General features: G+C 41.5%; 1 protein-coding gene across 1 annotated transcript in view; it reads left to right on the plus strand.

The window, feature by feature from the left end:
* Positions 1–24,629, plus strand: part of col5a2a (collagen, type V, alpha 2a) — a 43,308-nt gene that overhangs the window by 7,585 nt on the left and 11,094 nt on the right. Inside the window, exons 2-31 of the mRNA XM_036540363.1 lie at positions 11,327–11,545; positions 11,929–11,945; positions 12,060–12,092; positions 12,205–12,237; positions 12,679–12,732; positions 14,849–14,941; positions 15,037–15,120; positions 15,528–15,572; positions 15,684–15,737; positions 16,125–16,178; positions 16,457–16,510; positions 16,645–16,698; positions 17,766–17,819; positions 18,112–18,156; positions 18,798–18,851; positions 19,186–19,230; positions 19,603–19,656; positions 20,241–20,339; positions 20,440–20,484; positions 20,571–20,669; positions 20,910–20,963; positions 21,205–21,312; positions 21,443–21,496; positions 21,588–21,686; positions 21,799–21,852; positions 21,948–22,046; positions 22,156–22,209; positions 22,292–22,345; positions 24,119–24,172; positions 24,309–24,362. Coding sequence (XP_036396256.1) covers positions 11,327–11,545; positions 11,929–11,945; positions 12,060–12,092; positions 12,205–12,237; positions 12,679–12,732; positions 14,849–14,941; positions 15,037–15,120; positions 15,528–15,572; positions 15,684–15,737; positions 16,125–16,178; positions 16,457–16,510; positions 16,645–16,698; positions 17,766–17,819; positions 18,112–18,156; positions 18,798–18,851; positions 19,186–19,230; positions 19,603–19,656; positions 20,241–20,339; positions 20,440–20,484; positions 20,571–20,669; positions 20,910–20,963; positions 21,205–21,312; positions 21,443–21,496; positions 21,588–21,686; positions 21,799–21,852; positions 21,948–22,046; positions 22,156–22,209; positions 22,292–22,345; positions 24,119–24,172; positions 24,309–24,362 — 1,973 coding nt within the window. The remainder of the gene's footprint in view (positions 1–11,326; positions 11,546–11,928; positions 11,946–12,059; positions 12,093–12,204; positions 12,238–12,678; positions 12,733–14,848; positions 14,942–15,036; positions 15,121–15,527; positions 15,573–15,683; positions 15,738–16,124; positions 16,179–16,456; positions 16,511–16,644; positions 16,699–17,765; positions 17,820–18,111; positions 18,157–18,797; positions 18,852–19,185; positions 19,231–19,602; positions 19,657–20,240; positions 20,340–20,439; positions 20,485–20,570; positions 20,670–20,909; positions 20,964–21,204; positions 21,313–21,442; positions 21,497–21,587; positions 21,687–21,798; positions 21,853–21,947; positions 22,047–22,155; positions 22,210–22,291; positions 22,346–24,118; positions 24,173–24,308; positions 24,363–24,629) is intronic.

Consider the following 24,629-nt stretch of genomic DNA (forward strand, 5'->3'; position numbering starts at 1 on the left):
TAAACAATAGTCTGAGCCGCACGTCTTTAATTCGGGCTGTTCTAGATAGAGCTTTTCTCAGAAAGCTATATCTGCTCAGAGGGGAAAACAGCTCTGTTGGTGTGACTGCCTTTCTTAAGTCAGTTATGACTGTATTTGCCCAGACAGTGTCACAGGACACTTTGTACTTAATCTCTGGTTGGATTTCCTTTCCATTATCTGACTGTAGATATGATGATGCAAGCCTTCGGTTCCAGCCTGCTTGCTGGTAGTTCCCCTTCACTAGTTTTTTTTTTGCATTTTGAGGGGGTCGATTTCTGGACCGCTGCCCAGACAAAGGCAAGATTTTTGCAGCCCTGGCCCTCCCTTTGCTGACCTCCCTATCTCCACTCTGGGAAAACCGGTCCCTGTGGAATGGCTGAGAATGATCTGGATTTTCCTGTGAAACTTTTATACTTTTTCGACAGATTGACAATCTGCAGATCACAGACAGTTACACTGTTGCCCTTTAGGTTCGCAAAACTGATCCTCAGAGGAACACAGCCACCATCAGCCATGTAAAAACATTGCAGGCAATTAAGGGCAGCATCTATCCATTTTAGAATGTTTAAGATGGTGATATTTCATGCCCTTGTGACTAGTCAGTCACATGGGTTGGCCAGCTGGTTTTCTTTAATTGTTGTTTGAGCTGTATTTATTTTGAATATATATTTTAGATGGCCTTATGCTGACACGAAATGAGGATTCTTCTGCATACTCTGCTCTAAAAGTCATACCTAGACTCCCCTCTTTCGAACACTAATGACATTGGCATTGTACAGGCTTTTGTGAACTGAGTTCACATCACCACCTGTTGCTCATTTAGGAGCGAAGGGGAGAGAACAGATTGAAGTAAATTTAAAGTAAACACAAAATATAATGTTTAGCCTCTAATGTGTCGAAACACAGGAAAACGAGAGCTGGAGAAAAATGTCAGGTAAGCGTTTATCACTTAATGGAAACCGACAGGCGATCTGGGCATATCAGTCTGCAGATCGTTGCCGAAACATTTGGTGTCCATGTGGTAGTAAGACAAGCACATGGGAAAAAAAGAACAGTCTCACTTCAAATGGCCTGGAAATGGGATTGTGAGATTAAACAAAAAGTAAAATGAAATAATCCACGCAATGTGGACTCTGGCTTTTCAGAAGACATTCTATCCGAGACTGTTATTTGTTATCTGGGAATTCTTTCATGAGAGGGAAGGGGAGTTACATACTACAATTAAACAGAGCTGTAGTCCTGCACCAGGACAGTAGATTCCTTGTAGCAGTACATATTTTACTCTCCTGTGAACATCTGCACTGGTAAATCACTTGCACTGAGCCTCGAAACGGCAGCATTGTGGCCCGTTATGTGACATGTTGGAAAGAGTCTTTATGGCCCCCAACAGTGGTATCCATTGCGATGTAAGGACAGGGAGGGCCAGATTTAGAGGCAGTGTGGAAGAAAGCGGAGCTGATGAGGAGGTAAAGTATTACCATGCATTATATATAAATAAACCAGTGCTAAACCAGGGGGACAGCAGTGTAGCATAGTGGTAAGGAGCAGGATTCACGAACGAAAGGTTGCTGGTTCAATTCCCCACCGGCACTGCTGTTGTACCCTTGGTACTTGGTACCTAGAATTTCCTCAGTAAATATCCAGTTCTGTAACATTTATTTAAAAAATTGTAACCTATGTAAGTTGGTGTAGATAATAGCATCTGCTAAATGCCAATAATGTAATGTAATATAAATCATTTGACCACTCCCCCCACCCCACACACACACACACACACACAGCTCCCCTGATGTCTATGGGAGAGCTGTAGGCAGCAGCCTGATCTTGGGAAACAACCACATTGGTTTCATTATTCCGATGTGACTCAGATGACTTAATGACCCTGATGCTCGTTAGTCATCCAAGATTACCATGCGGAATCATAGGTGAAGAGTGCAGATCTGGCAACCCCTACCTTCTGTGACGGACCTTGAGATAACAACAATAAATCACTGACTGGTGTTGCATTTTCCCATTTATCACTGACAAGGCAAAGACTTTATTTAGTGCATAGTTTCAGGTATGTTTTTTTCATACACATCTCAGACAGCTCCAGCACGCACACAATCTAAATTAAACATCTCAGCCTATAATCTATGGTTATATACACACATCTCCACCCCTCAGTTTAACGGTCTATAAACAGCAACGCAGTGTAGAAGCATCCATCATATCTCTAGCACCACCATGCAATAACGCAGGGCTATGTTCTTTCCCATTTCACACTGCTTCTACGCATGTCTGCATGCTATCGCATAGATACAAATGCCGTTACAGTTATAACTGATATCATGCCATATTCCTAGTCCTGTTCTGGGTAGATTATGGCCAGTAGTGAAGTGAAATGAATCTGCAATCAGGAGTGAAAGAGTGTTGGGTAACGGAGCACAGCTGGGTTTGGCAGTGGTGTGTGGAGCGCGGGGTACACAGAGGAGGGTGCTGAGGAGAGGGGCAGAGAGCGCCATGCGAGGCTGGAGCCGAGGGGCAAGAGAGAGGCATGTAAACATTTATGGCACGCACCCCTGTGTTGCCTCGGGACGGTCAATGCAATACGCTGTAATGTAATTCAGCTTCGTGGCAAAACCAGCTGCGAAAATCCGAACATAACCCGAGGGAGTTAAAGCCTCTATGGAAAGAAATGGCGCCCTTGCTTAGCGCTGCAGAGTTGGAGTGGAGCCTTGCGGAAGTGTGTTTATTTTCTCAAGATAATGTTTAAATCAGCATAATGTTTAAATGTGCATGTGAAGTTTGAGAGGCAGGCTAAATAGTTTGTTTTCACCTATTTTAAATCTGATATATCCCTTGACCCGGTGGTGGAGAGGGGGAGAGAGGGAGGAAAACTTCATGTCTATTACACTATACTGAATCACTCTCCAAGCAATCTCTGCAATAGACCATCTGACTGAAGACTTCATTTAAATTCAAGACATTTGGAAAGAAATACCCATAGTGTTATTCATTTATGCAGTTTTTTAAGAGAAAGAGAAAAAAAATCCTGAAAATTATATATATCAAAGCTTTAAAACCTGGAATATTGCCACATTGTAATTTTAAACTGACAGCGTATATTAATGCACACCTGTTTGGCTTTGAACATGTTGACTGAAATTATAAAAGTACATTATCATTTATTTAATTTTGTCAGATCAGAGGCATGGTGAGGTATAGTTTTAATGGTTGTCATTAATTATCTCCTGTTCTGCATACTAGATATCTGAAATCTCTTCCTAAGCCTGTAAAATTCAGTGGTTTGGATCCCCATTCATACATTTTAAACCTTTAGTCACATTCTGTAATCTGTCTCCTCTAATGCACATTGTGTGTCTCACTCCAGCCACTAAAAAATAATTTGTCCTGGGCCTGTCACATTAGACGGAAAACAGAGGAAACAACACCTTTTAAAACAAAAGTAACATGAATTTATTTCGGACCTCAGCTCAGAAAAGCAGCCTCTGCATACTGATGTAAACCACCATCTGCTGATGAATCCTGTGTGTTTTTAGATAGAGAGTGGATTGAACAGGGGATGCCCCACAACATCACACTGGCCTTTTTTTCCAAAGAGGTTTTATCAAAGTTATATCCAAATTTCAAATACAGTATACATCTGAAACTTGTGTGAATCTCAAACATTTTTTTTGTTAATAAGAGGTAAGATTCAGCTCCTATTCAGCAAACCTGTTCTCAGGGTAACTTTCTCAGACAAAGATAAATGGGAGACGACATTGTCTGATTTTGTATTTATGCAATGTATATTAATATTTCACTTAGACCACTGGCTACTCAAATATTGCACCGTGGTCAGGGCTGAACTGTATGGCCTTGTTACCGTAGGTTACAGGTTGCCATGGATTCCCCATAGGTTTCCCTGTTGTTTTTTTCTTTTTGGTGTAAATGCCAGATGTGACAGTGGTCCTGTACACCTCCACACGCCACCCCCATATTCCCAACATGTTATATTCCCACATGTAATATCTAGCCCTATCTGGGCATGTGGTACCTAATTTGTGAACGATTTAAAACTGTGTGTCCTGCACTCCACTTGGCATTTATAACTTAATGTGGACGTAATAAGTATGTATTTATACTTATAATTATAATTTATACCACATCATGAGTATTATACCATATTTAATTTTTGTGTCCTGTGGCTATGAACTCCATAACCTCCATGTGGTTTTTAACATTGTGGGACACGTGTGGGAGCCCCTGGGTGTAGTGGGAAAAAGTATCAATTTGTAACATTAATAAAATATGCGTATAAAGCATACTCCACGTCCACATAAAATGCCTTAATTCTGTAGAATTACTGGTCCTCAAAAACATCAGTCCGGCAGTTCAAAAGGGAGCTGTATTTAACTGTACTTAACTATACTTAGCATTTCACTGCTCTTTCATGTACTTGCCTCACAACCTCCCTCAAATTATATCGTGGATGAAGTAGAAGCAGGTATAATCTCCTCAGACACAGCTGACATGAGACTCGGGGCTGAGATGTACTCTGTGTGTGTGTGTGTGTGTGTGTGTGTTTTCCGAGATGTGTCTCTCTGTTTGGCTTTGTTTGATCCATAAAACTGGATTCCACCTGAGAGGAGATGGAAACCAAATGTTTGACTGTCGTCCAGGATCCTGTGTAATATATATCTTGAATTCAGACGGCCACAGCTGTCAGTGACTAATGCTCTGTGTTGCATGCCTTCATCCAAAGAAAGCTGTCCAGTTAGCAGCGGGGTGGGGGTGGGGGTGTGGGGGGGTCCTTTGTTTTTAATTAGTTTTTAAGTGTGCTACATATGACATGGCAGATTTGATCTTGTGACCCATTAGAAATCATGCATGGTTAATATAGATGTTGAGAGAACTTGGAGCTGACTGCTTATCTGGCTGTTTTGTCATAAAACTAAGCGTTTGTAAATTAATACTAATACAGGTGTTAACTGAATAGGACCTCCTGAACAATTAATCATGTTGAACATTTCTTAACATTACAGTTACAAAGACTTGAACGGTTTGTGGGAGCCTGAATCTTTTGTATTACATATTAAGTTTACTTTTTAATTTTTTATCCCTTCTGCAATCCACATCTGGCTTCTTTGGAAGGTATTTCTGAGATGCATAGCTTTGGATTGTATTACTTTTGGGAGATTTACATTTACATTTACATTTATTCATATGGCAGACGCTTTTATCCAAAGCGACTTACATAGGTTACAGTTCTTTACAATGTTATCCGTTTATACAGCTGGATATTTACTGAGGCAACTGTGGGTTAAGTACCTTGCCCAAGGGTACAGCAGCAGTGTCCCAGATTAAAAAAAAATGTAAAAAATTCTGAGGTAGTCCATGAACTCGGATTTCTCCACAAAACATCACCATGTCCTCAACCAGGGACATTGATATCTCTGGTAATTTTGCAGCGGGATCTTTCGTGTGTAGATGGTACAATCCCTTACTGCCCCCTGGGGGAGGTTCTGCACACACCTGGATGGGCAAAGTGCCTCCGGATTCCTGCAGTGTGAGGCAGCCCCCTGCATAAGGGCACCCTTAGGACAGGACTTCCTGTCCGTACATCAAGCAGGCATACTGAGGGTGCCATTTTTAAAGTCTCTGCGGTCAGATGATCAGCGAGCTCATAACCCTTGTGAGACACACTGAACACGCTCCCTACACCCATGTCACTACAGGGATCTACAGCTGTGAAAAAAAAGTAAAATAATATACCTTAAACAGTTTTATATTTCCCCATTAACAACAACAAAGAGATTAAGTGAGAAAGATTGCAGTTGTTGAATTTAACCGCACACCGCAGAATGACAGGGAGAAACAGCTTTTACTGAAAGGTAGAGGGCAGTAAGCTTTGATCTTTATTCGCTCTTCCCTGTGTTTATGTACTGTCTGCGTTATGATGCCATGAATTATACATTCCATAAATCTTGCAGTTGGTGGTTAGAGTGCTGTAATTCATGTGAAAGTGAAAAACAAAAGAACACAAGCTGTGTACTCTCAGACGGTAACAGTTGCCCCGCAAAGTGAAGGCAGCCATTTACTGAATTTTTTTTTTTTTAAGAGTACAGTATAATGGTGTGTGGAGCTAGCTTTTAATAGTATTGCACTGTTTGTGTGGCCTGTGTAGGAAGGCAGAACAATGCCACTTGTAAGTCAACCACTTTAAAAATGACATCAAACAATCAAAGTCCTCACTGGCCATTACATTGTATCTCCTTGGCAGAGGCTCTTATCCTGAGCTCCTTCCACTTGTTTTTCTCACATGTTATCCGTGTACACAGCAGGGTATTTACTGAGGAAATCTGGGTTAAGTACCGAGCCTGAGGGCAGAACAGCAGTGGCCCACCTGGGAGTGAAACCAGCAGCCTCTGGGATAGGAGCCCTGCTCTGCGCAGCTACACCTCTATGTACCAGTGTGCTTATTTTACCCATCTACACCAACATGATGAACTGCTCAAAATAGTGGTGATTTGCCCAAACTGAGCGTTTATCTGGGAAATGTATTCTTTACACGAGCTGCTTTCTGATTGAAATGTACCTAAAAATTAGGAGTAAATAGGTGATACCTCTTTTGTGGAGTTCAGACATGTAAAAAGGGATTTTTACTTGCATAAAATGCTTCTAGAAGTATATTGTGGCATTAAATACCTCATATTTGCTAAATACAATTTGGAACAAACTGCAGAAAGATAACTACCTGGTGAACATGACAATTTGATGCTGAAAGCCAAGAAGCTATTTCAGTGAGTCAGTAAGAAGCACGAAGTAACCCCGACAGACCCTAATAGCTAAATAACATTTGATTCAAATCCCAGAAACATTTTGAACATCAGTACAAGAGCCTGCAGTGTTTCTTTAAAGCAGGAAAAAGAGAAGTACAGACATGTCAGCGGGTACTTATTCCTCTAATTTTCCTGGCTGCACTCCACTCTACACCCAAGAGAGGCACAGACTTGCGTGTGGGATGGACATCCCTTTGCATGTTCAAACCAGAAGGAAAAACATGGCCTCCAACCCAAAGAATACCCTGTTCGGGTGGTGTGAGTTCCTACCCTACAGCCTTCTCACAGGTCCTCATTCTGACACACAGAAATACAGCAGGGATTTCAGCGTAAACAGGCACAACTCCTGTGGACACACGGTGCACATTAACAGGCCTCATAAACACTTTGAATGATCACAAGCTCTCCGCTCTCCTTGAAGAGCAATTACAGCGGGTCAGTACTAATCAGAAGAGCTCAAAGTGAAAGATCTTTTGCATCTTTTTTCATAAAGGTACTCATAAACAAGGCTGTTTCCACAGCATGTGTGCTGCAGGACTATTCCACATGACTTCATTAGAGACTAATTACGGGACAGGTGAGGGGTCAGGGAGGGATCTGCACAGATACCGGCAACTTCAAAACAGGCAGGCAGATTCACCGAAAGGTGACCCATCAGCTATAAATCCATACGGCCTCCAGGGACAGATACTTTCCTGGAAATCAAAATTTTCTCCGCAGCAGGAGGAAAGCCTACCTCTGTTCATAATTCAAAAAATTATGTGAGGATTAATGTATATATTGCCGTAATAAGCAGTCATATATAATTGATTTAATATTTCCTCCAGTGTATACACGGTTATTCTTTGACCGATACTGAATGCTACTACTGAAACAGAACTGCACATCTCCTCTTTCTCTGGAAACAAAACAAATTTAAAATAAACCTGACTGAGTGTTTCCATGAAGTCACTGTTAACCTCTAGACTCTGGCTTCAGCAGCAAATCCCTAAACACAGCAGAAATGTTATGAGTATTTCCATTTTAGCAGGAGGAAAATCCATAAACCCGTGTTTTAACCCCTTGTCGGCCTTCGTATCTGCCAGGAACAATCCCGTTTGAAATAATGTACATTCTCCCTCCTGAGTTTAAAGTGCCTCTCGCTACACACAGGCGTAGCAGAACGCAGTGATGTGGGGTGATAGATTGTGCCGCCTGCCATCTCTCTGAGAGAGGGCTGTCAGCTGTGGGTGAAGTTCAAAGTCTGCTGCAGACATGCTGTTTGGTGGTGTAATGGAGAACACGTCCACAGTCCTGAGGCAGAGGGGACAGGGAGGGCCCAGGCGGGCGGGGGGCATGGGGGGGGCTGGGGGGTGGAAAATCAGCATCAGGAGGACCCCTTCACGGGGGCATACTTCTCCCGGTCGTCATGTTTACTGGGGCTTTTACGATGTCTGAGAAAAGAAAGAAATCTGCCATAAATTAGCCAAGAGGGGGAGGGAAAATGAGTTTCTCTCTCTCTCTCTCTCTGTCTCTGTCTCTTTCTCCCTCTCTCTCTTTCTCTGTCTCTCAGTTTCTCTGTCTCTCTCACTCCCCCCCCCCCCTTTTTTTAACAGCTTTCTGAGATTGTTTTGTGAGCTGCAGTTCTGGAAATTTTGAAATGCATCAAAATCCACACGTTACCAAAAAAGCCAGGATGTGGGAGAAGTGCTCTTTGTACAGCTGAACATTGATGATTAGCGGTCTGAGCTTTGGTTTTGAGCGTAATGACAGGTTTCTCTCTGCGGGTTTATCAGATGTGCACTTACTCAAGTTTACTCAGAGTCACAGGAGGTCAGACTGCGCCCCTTAAGAGCATCTTCTGTCTTCAGCTCCTCTGTTTAAGTGACATAAAAATGACAGAAAGTTCAGGGTGCAAAGCCAAGGTGAAAGTATGTGTGGGGTAAAAATCTGGGTCAGAGGACAGTAATGTCTCAGCAATAAATCAAACAGGATGTGAGTACAGCACAAAGAAATGTTTACCGGGGGGGGGGTTCGGGCAGTGTGAGTGTTTGACTCTCCCTGACCTTTCCTGATATTTGCACCACAACCCAATCTTTACTTTACCTGTATGAAAATACCATCTGCTCTGCCTCTGAATCTGAAACCGGCATTGTGAGACCAGGCTGCACCCATCAGCAGCTGTCTGAGGAAAAGATGAGGAAAGGGTGGCAGAAAAGCCGTACCGTGTCTGTCGAGCGTCTCCGGGATGTTAGCCGTTACCTCATGAGGGTTTGTTCAGGCTCTTTGTAGCCGTGCTGGCGAGGACACACGGTGTGTGTTCCCCCATATGCTGCAGCTGAGACAGCCGGAGAGGAGGAGCAGCCAGGAACCGTGACTCACCGCAGGACAGCAGCAACCTCTCATCAATCTGCATCCAGAAGTAAAAAACACACCTCAGTCTCATTACTCCCATAGCCCATGGATTTGATTTAAAATACTCAGATCTGCAGCCCACACATCTTCAAGGACAATTATGATACGCGATAATTGATAATTACCGTGCCCCCCACCTTGTGCACATGTAAGCATGATTCTATAGTGAAGGCCCTGTCTTTGTGTAACCTCTGTCTGTCCTCACTGACATGCTCACAGGGGATCCATTTCTCGTCAAGGTTCACCTTGCAATATTTTTCAGGCTGTAATAAATCATGGTTTTGGTACATGGCTCAATGATTTGTGTTTGATCATGAAATTAATCAAGTAATTGGATCAATGCCGTGGCAACCTGTGGCAATCTCATCTGAATAGCGGTCAGAGATATTTTATGCTCAATGACACTTGGAAAAACTGAGTCTGAACCTGATAGATGACTTACGAGGCTCAGTAGTGTTTTCGCCCTTCCACAGCAGTAGGGGTGGTGTCTGCCTTAAGTCTTTCAAAATATAGAAGGAAGAAGAAAGGGTTACTGACCCAAATCATTTGAAAACACGCAGTCATCACAAAATGTCATCAGGTCAGTTAGGAGCGACTTGAACTGGCTCCTGGGTGCCACCTGGTGTTAATAGGTAAAACAGGTCAACACCTCTGGACTGGCAGGGGATGCATACCTAATTTAATTCAGTAATACTTGCATAATGAACCATTGTTTCAATGAAATGTGTGAATATTCCTCCTTGCAATGACTGTACATGATAATTATTTTTCAAATCAAAATGTATGTTTCAGAAGTTGAAACTGGGAATAACCTGCATGTTACCCATTTTCATTTTGTTAGACAGCTGTATTCAGATGGCTTAAACAGTGTATTTATTTAACAGGAATAGCTGTACACGCTAAGCCCCAGTTTGACTTTCTATGAGTAAGGTGCAGGAAACTTACAGAGAGGTGAAGAAAGGCAAAAGATTTGCATCATTCAGCGTTAATGGGCTTCTTAGACACCATGAAAGCCAGACACATAATTTATATGTTAAAAAGAGCATAATGAATGTATTGTAATAAACTTTCCAAATGTGGTTTCATTTTTAAAATTATTCAAAGAAAAAACAGTTTGTGGGCAGCTTCAGTTATTTCTATGAGTCAGGCGTTTGAAAGGCCGACCGAGGAAGGATACTGGAGAATATGAACACATGTCTGCCGGTACGATTTTCCCGAAAAAGGGTCACCTTTTTCAAAACAGCCCTTTTCTTCATCGTTGAAATTCACTTGAGTAAATATGTGCACAGACACACATTTACTGCAAGCAATGGGAAACGAGAAAAAATTTGTTTCAACAATTCAGTCTTCCAAATTACTATGAAGAAAATTTAATGAATGGAATATACAAGAAACTAAGGTTTTGTGACACCAATTTAATGGATGTTATTTGGAAAAACATGAAGGCAGACGGTTTCATGATGTCACAGGAAATATTTTCCATTAGCGTCCATGTGAACTGAATTCAGCACCAACGACATTTGCAGAGCAAGGCCACAAACCGTTAAACTGAAAAGCAGGGCTCATTCATTTGCTTCTGCCTCATCATCGACTGCATTGTGAGTCCGTTTCTTGCAGACCAGTAAAAATGAGCCAGATGTATTTTAATGTAACCCTTCAGTTTCGGTCCAAGCAATTATTTCATAATGTAACCACTATTATGACTTATATTCATGCAATTAGCCTTCTGCTGTTGCCAGAAGACGAGCTAAGGTATGGTTAAGCTGCCACTCACAGTGAGATTCTCTCTCTCTCTCTCTCTCTCTCTCTCTCTGTGTGCGTGTGTGTGTGTGTGTGTGTGTATGCACGCATGTGCGCATGTGCATGTGTGTGTGCGTGTGTGTGTGTGTGTATGTGTCTATGCACGCATGTGCGTGTGTGTGTGTGTGTGTGCGTGCGTGTGTGTGTATGTGTGTATGCGTGCGTGTGTGTGCGTGTGTGTGTGTGTGTGTGTGTGTGTGTGTGTGTGTGCGTGTGTGTGCGTGTGTGTGTGTGTGTGCGTGTGTGTGTGTGTGTGCACGTGCGCGCGTGTGTGTGTGTGTGCGCAGGGGATGACCTGAGCTGCACAGAGAATGGCCAGGTCTACACTAACAGAGATGTGTGGAAGCCCGAGCCATGCAGGATCTGCGTGTGTGACAGCGGGGCCATCCTCTGTGACGAGATTCAGTGCGAGGAGGTGACAAACTGTGAAAAGCTCACCATTCCTGACGGGGAGTGCTGTCCCGTGTGCGGCGACTCCGCCAGTCCCAACGGGAACGGCAGGCCAGGTCAGCTTACACCTGAAACTAAACAAAAATAATAGCAAGCATAAGCAGAAACATTTCTACAAACATATTTCACCCACAACATGTTATTTATCAATAAAAGTGAAAGATAAAATATGGATCATATGGCTTCTCTGTTTTGGCTTTTAGATCTTTTTTTTTTTTAACAAAGATCCATAATAATGCAGTGAAAACCTGACTCATCAAAGAAAATGATTGTTGATTATTACAGCTGTTCATAAGGAAATTTTCATTAATTGTTTTCACCATTATTCATATGGACATTTTGATTCACCAATATTAGCAAACCCAGGTTACAACCAAATGAATACACAAATAAATGTGAGCATGTGAAGTAATACATTTTCAATTTTTCAACTTTTTAGATGGAAGAGTCTACAAGGTAAGCCACAACCTTTTAACCAAATTTGTACAAGCATTTTTGAAAGATTTTACCTTTTAAGATTATGTTTAAGTTGTGTGAAAACATCATCAACTGAATCAATTTGAATTTCAGGGCCAGAAAGGAGAACCTGGAGATGTTCCATATGTAAGTACACAAGTTAACTGATAATGTTTCATTAAAATGACATAATACTCATTGAAGCGAACATAAAGTCAGTTGGCACAACTATCTTCAGTAACTTTGTCTCTGCCTTCAGGTAGTAGGAATAAGAGGTCGCCCAGGATCTATGGTAAGTACACACAGGGGTGGATTTGTCTTGCTCTTTCTGAATAAAAAACAAAGAGAAGGAAAATAATAATAATAAAAAAAGCACTGCATCTTGTGAAAGCTGCTGTATTTAGTATTCTGCGTTGTTTCCGCAATAGCATGAGTGCTCATGTTTATTTTCTAACACTAGGTGGCAATAAAGATCCACTCTGAGAATATCATTTAACCGGATAACTTTAGGATCACCTTTTAACTTACTTTTAAAAAAAAATCTGTTCTGTGTTGCATTGGCTGTATCTACAAATAATGCTTGTTATAAATGATTAATTTTGTTTTAATGTTCAGTCCAGATCCCTTACAGTTTTGCCTGCTAGTGGACTAACACTGTTGTGAGTAAACAGAGGCTGCATCAGGTGATCAGAAAAACAAAGGTGACCCCTCTGCCTCCTCTTAACAAAAACAGGGGCCGCCAGGGGCGCCAGGATTTAGAGGGGACAGAGGACCCAAAGGACGACCGGTACGTAAAAAAACAAAACAAAAAAACAAACAGTAACAACAACAAAACACAGAATGTGTTGCTGTTGCATTTTTAATAGCTTACAATGAAGCTGACATCTGTTTTGTCATGGAGCACTGAATGCGAAATGGAAGAAAATTTTAATGAAGGAGTGAACCGCTGAGATGCTGGATTGATAGTGTTATCAGTTAATAAGGAGGGAGAATTCGTTTCTATTAGATTAGACACGGCAGCATGCAAGTGACTGAAACCCATATCAGCCACTTCTAGCGCTGCGCTTTGGGATGCTACAATGGGGTGTTGCTAGGTGAAGCCACAGGGACAATTTCAGTGGAGTGCTGTACTTGACCAAGATTCACAGGTGTTGGTGAGCTGAACATATTCCAAGCTTCCCCTATGAACACAAAGCGCCAACATCTGGGGAGAATTTCGTAACTGATCTTATCCTTGTGTCTGTTCGGTTTAAAATGGCACGAACTGAAAAGCAACAACTTTATCGTGTATTATTTTTTCTCCATAACAAATCGCTCTAACCACATGTTTGGGTAGGTTCATTCACTAGCATCCAAATATAACATTTACGCAATAGCTCGAGTCAACCACCTTATTCTCAACGTAATGTTGACTTTAATTACAGCATTCTTGAACTTAATATGAAGAAAACAAATACCTCAATATTTCTAAGCTTTAATAATTTCAAAATATTGTCACTGCTGAATACAATCTGAGATGCCATGTTACATCACAGACACACCCCATTCATGCCTGTTACACCTATCCAAGCTGCTTACCCGGCATTCACTGGGCAGGGTCTGACAAAGGGAACCCATTCATATACTACGAAATCCTCAAATTAACAAAGCCATCACAGTGTCCTGAGAGATATGGTCACTGACAAGCATCTGAAAGACTGCTTACTGGAAAAATATTCTTTCCCAGCTGTTTGGAACGATATCTGTGATTATTATGCTTAGTCCCAAAAGAAGAATTAAAGAGACAAAATTACCACTTGTAGAAGTACACAGCAAAGATGCATTTAAAAACAGGAATCCTGAAAAATACTTTTTTATTTAACGATTCTTGCACCTCAAACAGTTTTATAGCAGACATGTTATTCTGGAGAGGTAAAGTTTTTTTTTTCTCTATTTCCTTTTACCTCCTTCTATTGCACCTCATAAAACAATTCAGTTTGTTAGTGGGAAGGTCAAAATAATTGTAATTCATCACGATCAAGATTTAATTGACTGCCGCAACAGTAATAGCTTCATGAGTTTGATTGATCTGCGAGTGTGATTTTGCATAAAAAACAATGGCTAGGCACAACACAGCAGTCACACCAATAGCAGATCATATGCTGAGCAACAAAGCATACTTTATGCTGGATCTGATCACGGTTATTATTCTTCTGATCTAGTCAACATGAGAGGCATCAAACGGAACCACAGTGTTCTGAAGTATTGCTTTCACTGAGCCTTCTGTCACACTTACAGACAGCCGTGGGACCAGACAGGGACGGGCTAATCTCACTACAGTGACATTCCAAGAAGTGTCATCTGCTCAGAAAAAAAAAAAGAAAAAACGTATTACAGACATTAGCAGATGCTCACGCTGGACAATTCACCAAAGCATGGGAAGGATCAGATTAATTAATTACAGACTAAGGGCACCCATCCCCAGAGAACTGAAATGTTTTGAATGCAGCGGGCTGCATAATCTCCTCAACAATTCCATTCCCTTCACTCACTGGGTTTAACCCAGCATTGAAGATGTAACTGTAAGCACTTAAAACAAGATTAGTAAACATTTAGAAATACCTTACTCATCTGTCTGCATCGTCTGGCAACATGTCTGTGAAATTGAGCCTCATCTCCAAATTGAGGAGTTGAGGAGACATTCAGGATATCATGAAACTAGTGAAACTAATGGTGTATTCACATGTATTTTAAATGTGCTTCGGCAACTGGCCTTGATACAGAGGTGTTCCTCCAAAACGTCGAGAAGAGTAAACAACCATGTCAAAGTTTTCCTCGGCTTTGTCTTCATTTCCGAAATACAATACTTAACGACACATTTGTTGATAGAGTAAGTGTGCTGACACTATCTTATCAAATTTTAGGGTCCCAGAGGTCAACCAGGCTACGATGGGGAGCCAGGCATCCCAGGACAACCAGGAGAACCAGGTCCCCCTGGGCACCAGACACACCCTGGGGTGAGTGCCCCTCCTGGGGTAAGATGGCCTAATTTCATTGTGGCACTGACTGCACAGTCACTCACCGTGGTGTAACTCCTCCCTCTGTGTCTCAGGGACAGCTCTCCGCTCAGATGGCAGGAGGCTTCGATGAGAAGTCAGGACTGGCAGGCCAAGTGGGGATGATGCCTGGGTCTCGGGTAAGCAGGAGGGGCAGGAGGTGCAGGAGGTGCAGGAGGAGCAGGAGGAGCAGGAGGTGTCAGCACACAGGGCTGCAGGCCTGCTTCAAACTCAAAAACTTTAATACTTCTGTAAAATATTTAGTTTATTACTCATTCATAAAGACAAATGAGCAAGCTGAGCACCTCTTGACAGTTGAGATTTAAAACAGTTCCTCGGGTTTATTATGATTGTTGTCATTTCCTTCATGAGCTAATGAGAACAAAAGCGTGGTGATACTACTTTTTCTCATCACTTCAATGCATTTGAAATTCTGTAATAACGGGACTTTGTTCATCATCTTTCAGGAAATTCTGTAATAACGGGACTTTGTTCATCATCTTTCAGGAAATTCTGTAATAACGGGAGTTTGTTCATCATCTTTCAGGGAGAGGCAGGAGCAAGAGGACCTCCTGGACCAACTGGTCAACCTGTAAGTTAAAAAAAATAGCCTCGTTTTCTCCAGAAAAATTATAGATATCTGTGATTAAATATATGGCTAAATGATTTTTCTAATGTCATTATGCTCCTCTCTGATGCACAGGGCCCTGCAGGAGTGCAGGGACCCCCTGGTGAGGTGGGAGACCCAGGGCCGATGGTAAGTGTAGACCCAGAACGCCGGTGCTGAGCGACATGGAAAAAATGTCTTTCTGTCCATAGAAAAATGATGGAGATCTTCAAAAAGTTTCCAAGCCAAAATGACCAGCGTGAATGAGCAGCCTCCTCCATTTTGAGGTCCATGCACTCTGTGCATGGAGGAAATGTGTAAGACACCAGGCCTGGTTTAATCACTTCCTGTGGGAAGGTGGAAGCGTTGGAGAGTTGCAGCAGATTGTGCATTTACAGTCCCTGTCTGAGTTTTTTTTCCCCTTTGTGGATAAAGTAATTCACCATTTTCAGACTGAAACCCGACCTGATGTAATTACTGGGTTTATCTTTACATGAAATTCTTTCCAGCCTTTGGTGATCGTTGTTTTCCTCACAGGGTAGCTCTGGTCCCAGAGGACCCGAAGGGCCACAAGGAAAGCCAGGTGAAGACGTGAGTAATCAACGTCTTCCGTTCAGCAGCATTTAACTTTGGCTACGAAAATAGCCTTTATCTTTATTTTTACAGTACATTGTTTTAGAAATACAGTCACAGCACTGCTTCTGACATTTTCTCTTAACAGTAAACTGAATCATTTGCTTAAATCTATTGTGTTTACCTGTTAAATTATGAAAGATTGTGTGGTGTTCACTTGTTACTTAAAGAGTCTGGACAGCAAAAAAAACAAAAAAAAGGAGTGAATATAATGAAATGTAAATTTTGCCCACCAGGGAGAGTCCGGCAAGGCAGGAAATTCAGGAGAGCTGGGATTTCCTGGATCTCCGGTAATGTGGCATATGTCGCCATGGTCATTTACAGCTTCATCCATACCATGATCTGTCGTCCTTATTTATGCTTAACCATAAACCATAATGCCTACAGATCAACGTGCAGTAATAAAAAACAATATGTGTTTCAGGGAGCAAGAGGGTTTCCAGGGACACCTGGGCCTCCGGGTATAAAAGGACACAGAGTAAGTATAAATCACCGCAGCTCTTTTAGAAATTCTTTACCTGAGTGGATTTGTTTCACTGTTCGATGGGAAATCAGCCATATGCTTTAACACTGAAAGCAGTGCGCCATCTCTTACTATCTTGCATGCGGCATTTGGTAGGTCACCGCATTCTGAAATGAAACGGCTCAGAGAAATGGTTCGGAAAATAGACCAGTTAGCCTTTTTCAGCAAGCGCTGGGCTTGTGGTATGTTCCTTGCAGTAATCACACTGAGTGGGAATCACTGATTTCTGTTATCAGTTCGATAAGCAAGAACCACACCGCCCCTGAAAGTGGCTTAGCCTCATTTTTTAGGCTGTCTCCAAGCTGTGGACGCTTTAGTCATTTTTTTCGTATTAGCTAAGAGCTGGCAATATGACCAGTTGGACCAGTTGCAGGGAGCTGTTATGTCTATGAGCAAACGTGTTCTACTCATACATCAATTTTACAACTTCATAGCTTGCTGCTGATTTAATGTACTTAATGATAATGATCTGTAAAATTATATAGAAGTCATATCATAATGAATATTTATTTCACTTCATTAAAAATGCAATATTTCCTTTCTGCTTTTTTCAAAGCATTTGGAAATGTAATTATAGATGAAACACAATGTAAGTGACTTATTGTCCTTTGAGAGACTAACAAAGGTTACTGAGATGATCAGGGTTAGTGAGTCAGCTGGAGGTCCAGCTTCCTGATGAAGAGTCAGAGGGGTTGAATTTATTTCACAGTAGTTTTCACTCAGTATAGTGGGTGGAAATGACTGAAAGTAAATGAAGCTGGGTTCAATCAGCTTGAATGTGTATGCATAAAGTATCATTTTGTCTTTCACAAGTGGCAGATTCACAAAGCCAACAGGCTTTTCCTGTTCTGTTCTATTCTATTCTGTTCTGTTCTGTATTAGAAGCTTTTGGAATAACTTTTTACTGTTGATTAAGACATATATGACCTAATCTGGCAAACATTTTTCACATCTGCTTCTCTCAGCGTTGATTTATACACTACGCAGTACTTAAAACAAGTGTTCACCCCCCCTTCCCACAGGGACATCAAGGTCCAGTTGGTACAAGGGGTGAACTTGGTGCTGTTGGAGCAAAGGTATGAAATTCCATATGCATATTTACAGCATCTGTGTGTCTGTCTATTTATCTATCTCATCATATATATGTATATGTATATGTATATGTACTTATATAGACATTTACATATAACAAGTCCAGCCAAGCTTTTGTAGTACATTACATTATTTTGTAGTAGTTACTTTATATTGCCTTTATTTGCCATGCTCAGTTCATAACCTGTAGTGACAGTTATAATGTGCTGATTTTCTTTGAGTACATATGCTTACGCATGCACCTGTGCGTGTGTGTGTGTGTGCTCTCTCTCTCAGGGTGAATCGGGTCCCACCGGTCCGATGGGAGAACCTGGTCCTCTGGTACGTGACGGCAGATAGGTGACCAGCAGATGCAGGCGCATCACACCATGGAACACAGAATACAGCAATTATTAATAACCATTAATAACCATTCCAGTCCTGTCATCTCACAGACTGTAAATGTAATGTTTAGAGCAGTCTGTAAGAAATTCCGACAGAATAACTATGAATACTTGTATGAATGTTGATATATGAATATTGTTATATGAATGAATACTTATATGAATGAATATTTATATACTTATTAATAATGATTGTGTTGCTATTATTTCACACACTGTAAAGGTAATGCTTGTAGCGGTCTATAAGCAATGCTGACAAGATGAATGCTGAATGCTGAATGTTGACATGTATGAATGTTTACATATGAATATTGTTATATGTATGAATATTTATATGCTTATTAATAAAGATTGTGTTCATATTATCTCACATTCTGTAAATTATAGTGGTCTGTAAGCAATACTGATGGGATAACTATGAATACATGTATGAATGTTAGATATATGAATATTGTTTTATGAATTAATATTTATATGCTTATTAATAAAGATTGCGTTCCTGTTATCTCACATTCTGTAAATTATAGCGGTCTGTAAGCAATGCTGAGGGGGTAATTGCGGTTTACTGTGCACCGGCAGGGTCCGAGAGGCATGCCAGGAGAAAGGGGTCGGATTGGGCCCGGAGGAGTCCCGGTAAGAACAATCATATTCATGAGCACACAGACTCCCAGCATGGAGTCTGCTCCGTTTAACGCTATTCTCTTCACCTCCCATCCGCTTCCAGCTGTGTCTGATGCATTATTCCATTTGTAATATGCCGCCGGTGATGGCTACGCTTAAAGCAATGGGCCTGTGTTCATGTTGAGGGTGTAATAGTCTGCAAGACTACATGTAATATAACAGTGTAACCTTGTAAAAGGACTTACCGTAGTCAAGTGAAAATGATATGTGTGCAGGAGTCAGGATTACAATACAAAGGCTTGACAGAGATATGTACACCTGAGAAATAATGTATTTTGTATTATAGGGTATGCGTGGTCCACCTGGAAACATTGGTAAACCAGGTCCTATGGTAAGGAAGAACAAAATATTATTAAAAATAATAGTCGTACTGTCTCAGGGCCTACACATGTTTAAAGATAATAGATGAAAATACTTATTATTATTAAAACAGTTACATTAAAAGCAAATCATAATCTCAAATATAAATCACAGTAGGATACGAATACTCTACCCTATTCATATAGTCTATTAAGAGTAGATGCCACACAGACAGGTGTCTATACACAACAGAGAAACAGTACCTACAATTTGCTGAGATGTAAGTTGCAAAATCAGTAAAGTGTGTTTTATCAAAGACATTTTTGTACTTTTAATGATGAATTTAATTGTAAATGTAGGTCACTAAACATAAAAGTATCTTAAGAACAATCTGTAATTTCAGGGTCCCCTGGGGCTCAATGGTCCCCCAGGATTTCCCGGAAACCCAGGTATGAAGGTGAGTGAATGAACATATTTGTATAAGGTTAGCAAATTTATAAATCATATTCATATAGCCATATGTCTGTTTCAAAGTTCATTATACAAATAAAGCATTACAAATGATATATCAAAGTAACACCTTACAAAATGGGCTAATGCTTTATATGCAGAACACATGGATAGCTTATACAGCGCTCTACACTGATAAGAATTATATCAATCCAGGATGATTTGATTAATTTGTAATTCCACTTTTTGACTATTGATAACACACATGTTCATGCTTTTAAATGTTTTTCAATTAGATAACTGTGAATTATTTTAGTTAAATCCATTAAACATGGCACAGAACATCTGAATAAATAGGATTTTATATACTTTCAATATACATTCAAAAAAATAAAAACTCACATATGAATCATCGTGTTATTTGTTGGCCATATTATTTCACATCGTGTCATTTATTGGTGTTATGGTGGTACATGTTGTGAATGAATGAAAGATGACTCTTGTAAGTGACCTGACTGATTCTTGTGGGCATCTTTAAACAGCCTTTATGCTAATGTCGTGTCCCGCGGTTTTGTGACCCTTGTCTTCCAGGGAGAGGCTGGGCCAACAGGTGTCCGAGGAACCGAGGGGCCACAGGGACAGAGGGGTGAGCCAGGAAATCTGGGAAGACCAGGTGCCACCGGCATTCAAGTATGTGACTAACTTCACCTTCCAGTTGCTAATGGCATACAAATCCTGTATTTTTATCTGATTTCACTTCTGCTTTGCTGAAAAATTTTAATATTTACAGGGCCCAGCAGGAACAGATGGAGGCCCTGGAGCCAAGGGTCCAGCAGTAAGTGCAAAATTAACTACCCAAATGAATCTTGCTAATACCTCGTGCAATATTTGATGACTATACAGTTTTGAAATCTGTTCTAGGGAGCTCCTGGCCCACAGGGTCCAAATGGGCTGCTCGGACCACCCGGGCCTCCAGGACCCCAAGGAAGCACTGGTCAGCCGGGAATCAAAGGCCAGCTGGTAACGCAGCTCTGTCATATTTGTCTTGATGGAAATAATTCTGTCATACAAGGTCCAAAGGGCCCAGCTGTCACTGCTAATCGACATCCATTACGGAGTTTGTGCTCTCTGAAGTAAATGAGATGGAAGGTTTTGACACAGAATGGACAGCAGATTTGCTGCTTTGACATAGCAGATCAAACTGTCAGTGGAACGCTTGCTGTGATGGGTATTTTACTCGTGCACTTGCCTGTGTTTCAGGGAGACATCGGCGTGCCAGGGTTCAAAGGAGAGGCTGGACCTAAGGGAGAACCAGTAAGACCCATTTGTTGTCTTTGAATGTACAACACTTGCATAGAGACATCTCTAAAATTATGTCAATGTTTGCATAGAGATGCATAATGGAAGAGGTCAGACATTATAGAAAGGAATACATGATACACACACTAACTAGCTGAGGATACATTAAGTGAAAAATTTTCAGTTTTTCTCCATCTTGAATGAGTTAAGCGTCCCAGCCTCCCACTAAAATCCTTCAAACGTAACATTGCCATAGGGTCCACCTGGAACTCAGGGAGCAATCGGACCCCAAGGAGAGGAGGGGAAGAGGGGAGCGCGGGGTGACCCTGGGTCAATCGGCCCACCTGGTCCTGTGGGTGAGAGGGTGAGTCAGCTCCTCAATACATTAACCACAAGATACCCAAGATGTATGATACAGCTTTCAGAATGAATGAGTGTGCAACACCCTTTAAAACCCTATAAAAAACATTTCTGAAAGGACACTTGTGTTTTAGGGTGCTCCCGGTAACAGAGGTTTCCCCGGTGCTGATGGATTACCTGGTCCCAAGGTAAATGTTCCGTCATGAGTCTGCTGTAAAACCTGGCAGAGGAGTTTGCTCAGAAGTGGACTGTTGCAGTTATTCTCCGTGGTCTCTCTAGGGGGCGCAAGGAGACCGTGGAATCACTGGATCAGCTGGCCCTAAAGGCTCGACCGGTGATCCTGGCCGCACGGGCGAACCGGGTCTCCCAGGAGCGAGGGTACTGAAAACACGCCTGCGTTGACTTCTCCTTCGGTCTCATCCATCCTGAACTTCAATGCGAGGGGATTTTTTTCCTGTCACTGGAAGTTAACCCTGTGTCTGCTTTTCAGGGCCTGACAGGCAATCCTGGTGTCCAAGGAGCTGAAGGGAAACCAGGGCCACTGGTATGTTGGATCCATTTTATAACATATCGCTGGATGTCAGTCCAATGTGAAAAATAATGTCTTGGAGGACTTGAAGGACTTGGTTTTGTTTCTAGGGGGGACCAGGTGAGGACGGGCGACCGGGTCCAGCAGGGTCCATCGGAACCAGAGGCCCGGCAGGATCTATGGGCCTGCCAGGACCAAAGGGCTTTAATGCAAGTACCAATTCGCACGGGGAGAAACATTTAACTGTAACTCATGCAAAACAACATGTGAAATGGAACAATCCTTTAAATGACGCTAAAATGTGTACTGTTTCAACAGGGAGACCCAGGGAAGACAGGAGAGCAGGGGTCTCCCGGAGTTCCAGGACAGCGAGTGAGTGTGCTCATTGGTCACTGCCGAATCGCTCTCTCTGCCTGTGTCCCAAAAGCCGGCTCACTGACCGCTTCTGTTGCAGGGTCCACCCGGGAAAGATGGAGAAGTTGGCCCGGCGGGGTCTCCTGGCCCTGCAGTAAGTACCTCACATCATTCATCCATTTCATTCAGAGGTTCAGGTATGCTGGGTTAATGCCAAACAGTACATTTATTTTCCAACAGTGGGCCAAATTTGGCATGTATCAGAAACATACACAACAAAATTGAAATATTGGGGGAAAAAGATACAAAAGGAGACTCACTCTTTCCCCCCAAAGGATAAACTTAAGGCAAGATATAAATGCTGTAAATGACAGTCAGGGTGATTAGACAGACCTCACCTTTGGGAGGATGCAGTTCCGCCAAACCCTCTTTTCCTCTGTATTACATTGCAAGGACTGATATAATGGTAAAAAGAAATAGGTAAACTAAAGATGTCGGTGGAGGCCAAGAACAATGACAGGGACCAATAAGGCTATTGCGTCAGTTAATTTCAGTAGTTAAGTGGAGCATGCATTCAGCTCCTAGCTTTTTCATGGAGACAATGCAACAACCAACGTTATAAGCCAATATACAATATCCACCAGCAGGAAGCAGCTCTGGCCAATGACCTTATCTAACTTTAGGCCATTCTAAGAAAATGTTTTGAACCTGCTGCACATTTGCGGCTTTCAAAAAATTTCTCATGGAGCAATGGTTATAAAGGGCAACTTAAGCAATTAAATTCTTTTCCACTAAAAAAAGTATGTAATTTATGACCATTTACACACAACTATGACCCAGACTGCAAGCCCATTGAAGTTAACACAAACCCACACTATGCCTGAACCTTAAGGACTGAGTTCATGTTCAGCTTTCAATATTTCAGCTAAATAACACTTTTTTTCTCCCTGCTTCGGATCTGATAACCTTGGAAAAACACCTATTTCTGTCTGTTGCAAGGCAGACTGAAGCAAGTCTGTGAATGTGTTAAATCACATAGAAACACATATTAGCCTCATTCATGTGTCTTCTCGACGGACTGTGTCTTACGGACGGAAAAGAGTCCTGACATCACTGATAACCAGTTTGGGAAAAGGGGTTTGCTTTATTTATCCATAATCCATAATAAAAATCCATAACAGATAAATCTGTTTATTGATGTGGAGGGGAAAAAAATCAGACATGAAGTTCAGTCCAAGGGATTGCAGATTAGAATAGATTTTTGGTTACTTTCTCGGTTTTCAAATTGATTGTTTTTCTTTTTTCGTTTGTTTTTTTTTTTTTCTCTCAGTTTTGGCATGATTTTCCCATCTTCCTACTCTTCCTTACATTTGTCCCATGAGCATTATGACTTCACTGAAAATTTGAAACAAGTGAATTTGGACAAGACAGTATACAGGGTGAAGTTTATTTAGCTGATTAAATACCCAGCTCAACTGGATTCTACTCTTTCCTTCTGGGTTGTTGTCTTCATGTATACAAATAACTAATTCAAAGTCAGCTAAAATGAACAAAACAGAGAGATCGCTAGTAGAGGATCCATAACCATAACCCCTTTGAATACCTTCATTTCACCCTGTCAGTGAGAGTAACACATTAAACACAAAATGGATCACTCAGATAAAACACAATGAAACTGCCGCCGAAGCAGAACTGAAAGAACATTTTGTATTTAATAAATCAGTCTCAATCGGTTTGGTACAGCATTATGTTTGCAGAACTGATCGCTGAATAACTAATGTAATACTGTAAGTTTTGTGATAACTGTTGAGCCCTGTCTTTAAGGCTGCCATTTTCATCTACAAACTGAATCAATATTCGTTATTCATTGTTGTTATTAAAAAGTGATTTATTAGAGCTAAGGGTTTACGATTATCTCTTTCCAAAGGGTCCTGCAGGTGAGAGAGGAGAGCAGGGACCTCCAGGTGTGAATGGTTTCCAGGTATGTGTGTTTAAACCTCCAGATGTTTTTTAATTAATTAATTAATACATATACATTTCAACATGTAAGAATTTCAACGGACAGTTTTAGCAACTCATTTAATGACACCTTACCTTGTTTCATAATTCTGTTCTAGGGATTACCTGGACCCCCTGGTCCGCCAGGAGAGTCAGGAAAGCCAGGTGATCAGGTAAGTGCAATTCTGTGAAAAATTGCCTGAACTTGTTTCACATACTGATCCATCTATAGATCTATTCGCATGCAGTACACATTCCACCATGTGGCATCTTGAGATTACGAAATATTTCACTGAGAAGAATGTTCTGTTTGTGTGGGAATATTCTGTTCACGTGCGGTTAGTGGCATCCTGTTTGTGCAACTTCTCATGCCATGTTATTAGATGCCTTGCATAAGCATGCTAAATGCCAGTGACGTAATGTAATGTGTTTCGTATCAT

This window comes from Megalops cyprinoides, chromosome 11, assembly GCF_013368585.1.
Source record: "Megalops cyprinoides isolate fMegCyp1 chromosome 11, fMegCyp1.pri, whole genome shotgun sequence".
Lineage (NCBI taxonomy): Eukaryota > Metazoa > Chordata > Actinopteri > Elopiformes > Megalopidae > Megalops > Megalops cyprinoides.